The 8,824-nt window shown below is 52.5% G+C and overlaps 3 protein-coding genes across 3 annotated transcripts; 2 read left to right on the forward strand and 1 right to left on the reverse strand.

Moving 5' to 3' along the window:
* Nucleotides 1-1,024: 1,024 nt before the first annotated feature.
* EMWEY_00031500 (hypothetical protein, conserved) lies at nt 1,025-1,837 on the reverse strand (the record flags this gene model as incomplete). The annotated part of the gene is made up of 1 exon (XM_013481718.1): nt 1,025-1,837. One exon carries the CDS (start codon nt 1,835-1,837, stop codon nt 1,025-1,027), a length of 813 nt encoding a protein of 270 aa, XP_013337172.1.
* Nucleotides 1,838-2,735: 898 nt separating this feature from the next.
* On the forward strand, nt 2,736-5,364 carry EMWEY_00031510 (heat shock protein 70, putative; the record flags this gene model as incomplete). Its single annotated transcript, XM_013481719.1, has 4 exons — nt 2,736-2,881; nt 3,424-3,787; nt 3,982-4,120; nt 4,442-5,364. 4 exons carry the CDS (start codon nt 2,736-2,738, stop codon nt 5,362-5,364), a joined length of 1,572 nt encoding a protein of 523 aa, XP_013337173.1.
* Nucleotides 5,365-5,375: 11 nt separating this feature from the next.
* EMWEY_00031520 (hypothetical protein, conserved) lies at nt 5,376-6,801 on the forward strand (the record flags this gene model as incomplete). The annotated part of the gene is made up of 4 exons (XM_013481720.1): nt 5,376-5,468; nt 5,673-6,002; nt 6,415-6,570; nt 6,709-6,801. 4 exons carry the CDS (start codon nt 5,376-5,378, stop codon nt 6,799-6,801), a joined length of 672 nt encoding a protein of 223 aa, XP_013337174.1.
* Between the last annotated feature and the right edge of the window lie 2,023 nt (nt 6,802-8,824).

Below are 8,824 nucleotides of genomic sequence, written 5' to 3' on the forward strand. Positions count from 1 at the left end.
TCAATCCACCTTCGTGTCGCAACAAGTGCCCCTAAAGGGGAGGCAAGGGAAGGTCTGGGTGACCTCCGAAGGACCGTCTGATGCCTGCGGGAACCCCCGGGCCTGTTAGGAAACTGCTGAATTCCATAAGAGGGCTCCACACCCTTAATAAAGCGGACCCTGGAAGCCTGAAGGGGTCCGCAGTTTTGTTCGTTTTTCAAAGGCTTAAGGCGTCTAAGGGACCGTAGCAGTAGAGCCGATGGGGCCCAAGCAGTAGAGAAAAGACCCCTAGTAGGGGCGGGCTTTTAGGGTAGAGATTGCGACCTCTAACGTAATTAAGGCAGAGATGGGGCCCCCGTAGTAGAGCCCATGATAGTGTGGGGTCCCCTGTAGTAACGAGGATTGCGACGGGGGGACCCGTAGGTTACCTCCATCCCATGATTTAGGCTATCGTGTGTCCCGTGATCGAGTGGCGCCCTAACGGCTACGAGGGCTGCTACGAGGGCAGGCTAGCTACAGGCTGTTGCATTTCGTGGGCTAATTATATATCAAAGATAATTATGAAGAATCGCCCAACATACCAAACACTATGCCGTATGTCGTTACACTGTAATATACTTCTTACATGACTACTTGTAATACTAACAACTAATGAAGACGGCAACAGACACACTGACAATACACCCCAGGTTAAGGAATGCATCTATTGCCCTTCGACAGCTACGTGCAAACTTACGGAAGACTTAAGTCATTCCGTTGTGTCCGTTCAGAATACTGCATATGTAAGATATTACAAGGCCATGGAGAGTCGACAGCCAATCTAAAACGTGGGCCCCCCATGGGGCCCCCGGGGTCAAAATGCCAAGGGACGCTAGAATGGCCCCGGATTGTCCCACCAATATTTGCGATTCACAAGGGGAGCCATCAAGAAGCTACCTGATGACCCACGAATCCCTGCGGGTGGAAGACCACTGTGGGGCCACAGAAAAACTGTTAGCGGGCCCCTGGGGCCCGTCCGGGACCTACGGGCCCCGGGCCCCGTCGCCTATCGCTGGAAGAGCCGGTTGCATTTGATGCATTGATGACGCGTCTTATAGTTGAGAGCCGAGCACTTCCAGCAGCTCCAATAGAGGTGGGGGTGTGTTTTTGGGTTCACAGGTGCTTTATCAGAATCCTTATCCTTCTTTTTACCTTCTCCTGCACCCAGGAGGCCCCCTGTGGGACCCCCGACCGCCGTGGCTGCTGCTGCTGCTGCCGCCGCCGCAGCGGCAGCCGCAGCCGGCAACGCGTTCCCCTCCCCAACGAAAGAATACGTGCCGGAAGACAGACCAAACGCCTTCCAGTAGTTTTTCAACTCAAACGACGGGGTTCCCAGGCTGGATGGGGCCCCCATGGGTCCCCCACTGCTGCTGGTGGGTGCCTCGGAAGTGAATGTCCTTCTCGCTCTGTCAAAGACAACAATATGGTCCTCTGCCGAGGGGCCCTCGTGGGGCAGGGCACCTTCTTCTGCTAACGCTGCTGCTGCTTCTGTGCCTCGAGTAGGGGAAATCGATCTGGGTTTTGAGTGTTTGCTCTTGTGTTTCTTCTTGTGTTTGTGTTTCTTGCTGCTCTTCCTCCGCTTCTGTCTTTCCCCAGAACTCTCCGACGAACTCGAGCTAACAGAAGAAGACCGGCTGCGTCTTCTCTTGTGTTTCTTCTCCCCCCCCGTAGAGTTTACAAGAGGGGTCCCCATCAATGGCCGCTCCATTGGGGTGTACTCAGGAGACGGTCTCCGGATGTGCATGGGAGAGGCGAAGCCGCTCTCGTACTCATCGGGGCCCCCCCGGGGGCCCCTAAACCCCTTTCGTCGGCGCACCATTGGTCAAATCGCTCAGGTCCTGCGGTCCAAATACCCAACAAGAGCAACAACAAATGCACCAAGTCCCGGCCACGAGGAAGGGAGCAGGGTTAGGGGCCCTTCGGGGCCCCCAAGGCCCCTCAAGTAGAAAAGGAAGGCCCAGCGGCAGACAAAAAAGTCAAGCTGGGCCCCTTCTGTTTACTGCATCTGAGACGGTCCCCTGTCCCTGCGCTGTGATTCGGGAGAGATGGAGGGGGCCCCCAGGGAACTGCTGCAGCAGGTGACGATGGCGGCCCCGACCTGGCTATTATGGCCATCAAGGGGTGATTGTCGAGCAAATAAAAAAGAAAAAGGTAGTAGAAGAGAAATTCAACGACCCGACCACAGCGGCAAGAAAAGCCTGGGCCCCAGCAGCTCCCGCAGGGGCCCCCTGTTTAAGTCGCCTGGTTGGTAGTGGCGGGTATGAACGCTGTGATGTCCGTTAGTACTCTATGAAGGGGGAAGGATTTAAATTCTTGATGATCATACATTGACTTAGTAAATATGCTACTATAGATAGAAGATGAAAGATACAACAGACACAACACACCGTTTTGTATGGGGCTGCTGGTTGCCTGCTTGCTGCGGCTGCTGCTAGGTGGGGAGTTGCAGCACATCAGGCTACTGCGCCGTGACTTCTGCTGCTTCTGATGTACAGCCGAGTTTGAATCCTTCCTGTTCGCGTGTTTTATTGTTTGTAGACGATTAAAACTGCCTCTAAAGGCGCAGAAGGGTCAGAAGCCCTCAAGAAACTCCACCTGAGCCGCCTGAGCAGCACAGCAGCAGCGACTGCAGCAACACACGCGGGGCGGCGGCTGGGTGCTTGAAGTTCTTGCTTTTGCTGAGCAGAAGGATCAGTTGATTTGGTCTGCTAAATAAAATGCATAGAGGGATCGCCAGGACTGCAGCCAGGGCTCTGTGGGCCGGCAGCCGCGGCCCCGGAGGCCGAGCGCTTGCCCAGGGCAGCAGCAGCATATTTTCGCGTGTACGTGCATCTGGGGCACCCCTTCTCTCCGCTCTGCTGAGGTGAGTTTGTCTAGAAGGGTTTTATTGCCTGCATGCAGCAGTCTGCGAGTAGGTACATGGCAGCGGTGTCTTTGTGTGTCTGTGTGGGGCCCCACGCCGTGGCGTCTCGTTTGTGCTGGGTGACATCCGACTTCTGCCACTTGGGATTCTCAGGGAAGGCATGGGGAGGTGCTCGTGGTGCTAGTGCCGTTTCTTTTGTTGCTTGTTCTGCATGATGGTCCAGCTGATTGGGCGTTTACCAGATGGGGTTGGCTGCTGGCTCGGTTTCGTGTTGTTGCTGACCGTATCTATGGTGTGATGGCTGTTTTGCACGGTTTATAAGTTGTGCGCTTGTTGGTTTGTTCGTCACTTAAGTTGCTTGTGTTTGCTTTAGTGCCTTTGCCTACATGTCATTCCGGTCTTGACGATGTACACTTTTGGTCGTGTTTGCTTCTCCCCTCCCGGTCCATCCTTTTTGACTCATAGAGGGCAGGTGGTGTCGGTACTGCACCCTTTTCGTTTGGTATATGGTTTAGAGTTTATGGTTTGGGGTGGGTGTGCAGCCGGCGGCACGCAAGCAGCGTGCAGGGGGACATTGTCGGCATTGATCTGGGGACGACGAACAGTTGCGTGGCAGTGATGGAAGGATCTTCGCCGAAGGTGTTGGAAAATGCAGAAGGAGCGAGGACAACACCATCAGTAGTTGCCTTTTCTAGAGACGGAGAGAGACTCGTAGGCGTGCTAGCTAAGAGACAGGCGGTAACAAACCCTGAGAACACGTTCTTTAGCACGAAACGTCTCATCGGCCGTTCCTTCCAAGAAGAAGCCATTTCCAAGGAACGACAAATCCTACCTTACAAGATCATCAAAGCCGACAACGGAGACGCGTGGGTAGAGGCCTGGGGCAAGAAGTATTCCCCCTCCCAGGTATGAATGGGGGCATCTGCAGCTTTGCTGGGTGGTAGAGCTATGCGACCACCGAGCAGCTAGTTAGCAAGCTATCCAGAATTCCATGTAGCCAGGCGGTTAGCCATATGACTAGCCTGAGGATCAGCTGGCTGTTTTGCTAGCTGGGTGGATGTAGATGTGTGTGGTTTATGTGGAGGTGGTGCTTGTGTTAGATAGGTGCATTTGTGCTGATGAAGATGAAGGAAACAGCAGAGGCCTACTTGGGAAGGAATGTAAACAAAGCAGTTATTACTGTTCCCGCCTACTTCAATGACTCGCAGAGGCAGGCAACAAAGGATGCCGGCAGAATCGGTAGGCCTCTCGTCTCTCTCCCCTGCGTCTCTTCCATAGTTTATATACAGTAGTGTATATGTACAGTATATATGCAGTATATGTAATTATACATAAGCATATCCAGGGCTTCGCGAACACCTGTGCGGTATAGCCGTTGCAGGCGCATGCAAATCTCCTCACGATTTTATGGTTTTTTCCCAGTTTCCCTAGTTTTGTTCTGGGTTTGTATGTCCTTGCGGCGGTGTGTATTTGGATTTGGGTGGATCGTGGGTTGGAAGTGTTTCATACGGTCAAATGGTTTTAGGGTCAAGGGCTTGGAGTCTCCGGGTTGCTGTGCAGCGGGATTGGAGGTCCTGAGAATTATTAATGAGCCCACCGCTGCGGCCTTGGCCTACGGAATGGAGAAAGAAGACGGAAAGACAATTGCAGTGTACGATTTGGGGGGTGGCACTTTCGACGTCTCGATTCTGGAGATCTTGGGAGGGGTATTCGAGGTGAAGGCGACCAACGGCAATACCAGTTTGGGAGGAGAGGACTTTGACCAGAAGGTGCTGCAGTATTTGGTCTCGGAATTTCAGAAGAAAGAGGGCATTGATCTTAGCAGCGACAGGCTTGCGTTGCAGCGCCTAAGAGAAGCCGCAGAAACGGCAAAGATCGAGCTATCTTCCAAGCTGTCGACGGAAGTCAGCTTGCCCTTCATCACCGCAGACAGCAACGGACCCAAACACTTGCAGGTACACCTAAGCAGGGCACAGCTGGAGCAGCTGGTGCAGCCGCTGCTGCAGCAGAGTGTGGAACCCTGTGAGAAATGCATTAGAGACGCAGGAGTAACAAAAGGGGACATTAGCGACGTAATCCTCGTGGGGGGCATGACCAGGATGCCAAAGGTGGGAGAGGTGGTGAGGTCGATTTTCAACAGAGAGCCTTCCAAGGGAGTGAACCCAGACGAAGCCGTTGCTGCGGGAGCTGCCATTCAAGCGGGGGTGCTTAAAGGAGAAATCAAGGACCTCTTACTGCTTGACGTCTGCCCACTTTCCCTCGGAATCGAGACGCTCGGAGGTGTCTTCACTCGCCTCATCAACCGCAACACCACCATCCCCACAAAGAAAAGCCAAGTCTTCTCGACAGCAGCAGACAATCAAACACAGGCACGCAACAACTTCAACTCCCCAGACGCATCCTCCTCTACATCACCGTCGAATTTTATCCCCAATGATCTTGCCTTTGCTGTTGCCGAGCATCTTGTTTTTCGTTACTTCTAGTGACTGTCAATATGCTGCTATTCCTGCCTATGATGCTCACGCTACTGCTGGTGCCAATCTTGGTGTTGCTGCTGAGGCTGCTGCCGGTGGTGCTGCTGTTGTGGGTCAGCTGGTGATTGTTGGGATATCTACTGTTGGTGTTCCATACCACTGCGGTTGCTAACTGCTGTGCGGTTTTAGGAGTAGGCGATTGGTTTGTTTCGGCGTTTGTTTGTGCGCTGGTTGTTTCAACTCTTCGAGGCACTGCAGTTTCTACGCCTGTGTCTGATTGTGTGTGTTGCTGCCTGACTTCCTTTGCTTCGCTGTAGGTGGGCATTAAGGTATTCCAGGGAGAGCGCGAGATGGCAGCAGCGAATAAGCTGCTGGGGCAGTTCGACTTGGTAGGGATCCCACCGGCTCCGCGGGGGGTTCCTCAGATCGAAGTTACTTTCGATGTTGATGCAAATGGCATTATGAACATCAGCGCTGTGGACAAGAGCACAGGCAAGCGGCAGCAGATCACCATTCAGAGCAGCGGAGGCCTAAGCGAGGCACAGATCCAGCAAATGGTCCAGGATGCAGAACGCTTCAAGGAAGAAGACCAAAAGCAGAAGGATGCTGTCGCAGCAAAAAACGAAGCCGAGACCCTCCTTTACTCTGTCGAGAAACAAATTGCAGATCTCAAGGCAAGTTTTCGGAAACGGTTTTATTGTCACAGTTCGCTCATCCCCCTCACACGACATACAGGCACACGGTGGCTCTTCAGATATGCTCGAACACAGCAACACAGCATACCCGTGTCAACCACATCCCCTGCCCGTGGTGGGGTTTTCTTTTTGACATTGCGCTAGCATGCATCCTCGCATGCATGCAAATGTTCGAGGCATGGTGGCTGCGGTCCTTTGCTTGCCGCTTCTTTTGTGTTTTGTTTGCTTTGTAATTCTGCGGAAGAACGGTGCTCCCTATTGCATGCAGTCATGGGCTAGAGTCGAACCAGCTGCTAGCATTGATAACCATTCGCGTCGGGACGTTTATGTTCCTTGTCGGCTCGGTGGGGTCTGTCTGCTGCAGGACAAAATTTCTGCTGAAGACAAAGCCGAGCTAGAGAAGCGCATGGAACAGCTGCGGGGTGTTTTGGGCGAAGGCGATGCAGACACTCTCCGCGCCAAAGTCAAGGAGCTGCAGGAATTGTCTTGGAAGGTGTCTCAGCAGGCATACAGCAGTCAGGTGGGAGACGACAGCGACGGGAAGCGGCAGCTGAACTACTGAGACTGTCACTGCCTTCGAAGCTATTCAGACACAACACGCGATAAACACTGCTTATGCTTGTTCTGATTCCCTTGCGGGTGTCATTGTGTTTTTCAGAGCAACACCACTTCAGCGGAAGGAGAGAGCAGCACCAGCAGCAGCGGAGACAGCAGCAGCAGCGCAGGAGGCGATTCCGGCAATAAGCCATGATCTTTCTTGCAGAACTGAGAGCAACAGGAGCAGGAATGGTATCTGCTGCATTAGTGTTAGTTGCATCAGATGACATCACTGTTGAGTGCTTTTGATGGAGTTGCTTTCCGATTGTGATTCATGGTCGCAATAAGAGTGGCGGTACTTCCTGACTAAATCCTACAGTATCTCTCTTTGTCTCCTCTCACGTTTGTCGTCACCTTTCCTCCCGTCCCTTTCTCTGCAGTGACAGCTGCAGCACCTCGTGTTGCTGCTGCTTCAGGGGCTTCTTGTGGCAGGGCTTCTCGCCTTTCTCAGCAGGGCTTCTCGCTTTTCTCAGTGCTGTCTTTTGACTCCCGTGTTGATGGCGGTGGTGTTCCGCTGCCTGTTTAAAGTGCAACGTTAAAAAAAGGACAGCTCCTGTTTAATGCAATTGTAACGCCGAAACGCTTTAATCCAAAATACACTTTGTAGAGATAGAACTGCTCGGTGCAAATTCGTCTTGGGTTCCCTCCCCTTCTGTCTGGTATTATTGTTGTCTCCTGCTCCCAGGAGCGGCGGAACCCGGAACACTTGTGCAAACAGCGGGACGCTGGGACATAGTGTTTGCTACTGCTCGTCAGGGCTGCAGCGTGCTGGCTAGAGAGAGTGGTAGAGCGAGCGGTGCTTAGGAGCAGGATGCAGTCTGTAGAGATATGCTTTTGATACTGGTGTAGAGCTGTGTCAGACTACAGTTGGATGCTTCAGGATACAGCTTGCCGTCTTGGAGACGGTCTCCAGGCCGGTGGGGTCCACGAACGTCGTGGCGTTTGCTGCTGTTAGCCTTCGTTCTGCATCAATACTTTTTATATTTGTGGGGACACGAGATGCAATTTAATAAGCATTCACCAAAACAACTAACAGAACCATCGAGAAGAAGAAGAGCCACTGTGCTCGGAAGAATGCTGATGCGCTAGGAGACACACTGTCTCTTTAGATGGAAGCCTGTGCTGGGGCGTCTTCCTCTTGTTTTCCTCAGTTCTAGCTTCTACTTCTGTAAACACGACTAATCAGGCTAGCCTGCGCTTAACATATACATGTTTCGTTGCCTTCTGATTAACTGGGCGCTTATGATTTGTCTTTAGGCCCAAACTCCTGCAGGTCTCCTCCCTCAAGCACTGCTGCTGGCAGCACCAATAGCAGCAGCACACCAGCATCAGGGGCAGGCAAAGCAGCAGCAGCAATACCGGGAGACCCAAAGAACGAGGGTGGGACTGGCAGGATTCCTCGGTTTCCTGCACCGTGCAAGTGAGTTTTCAGAAGGGATTCGATTACGTGCGCAAAACATTGAGTGAATTAGCTGTCGAATGAAAAATGTTGGTGGAGTAATTCCAATTAGTAGACAATTAGTTCAATTAAAGCCACTACACTTCTTTTCTAAAGCTTAAGGCTTGTGGGAACCCTCCAGTCCAAGCCTGCCTCCTCAGCAGCCTTGAAGAGGCCCGCGAGACACAGGGGAACAAACAAAGCGGCACAGAGAAATGGACAAAAACGAGTTGAGGTAGCAGGTAGGGAAACCACTAGTGGTGGAGACGAAGAGGTAGAAACAGTAGGTATAAGGCGAAATAAGGATCGTAGAGAGTGGTGTGGGCAGCAGCAAGCGACGCAAGGCAGAGGGGCAGGGACAGAAGGTGGCGACACGAGTTAATAACTTGATTACGGGAGTGGTTGAAAATCTGCCTCTGTGGCAAGAGAGTTCTTCAGCACTTTGGCTGTCTTGGGTGTCTGCGCAGATTGATACTGCGCTGGCGCTGTAGTGACCAGAAGGAGACCCCATGATGTGGATAAGGGCCCTCAGGATGATGAAGGATGCCCTCTTAGTAACGAGACCAGGGAGGCGTTGACAAGCCCATGGACTGCTTTAGGGAGAGCCTGGTGCCCCTCCATGTGGCGGGGGACAACCTGCTGATGAAAACGAACTTTTCGGCTAGCCTAAGTAGCCAATGTGTTGTAAAACCCGTCCAGGATATATATATATATATATATATATATATATATATATATA

This window comes from Eimeria maxima, genomic scaffold (assembly GCF_000499605.1).
Source record: "Eimeria maxima Weybridge genomic scaffold, Emw_scaff399, whole genome shotgun sequence".
Classification (NCBI taxonomy): Eukaryota; Apicomplexa; class Conoidasida; order Eucoccidiorida; family Eimeriidae; genus Eimeria; species Eimeria maxima.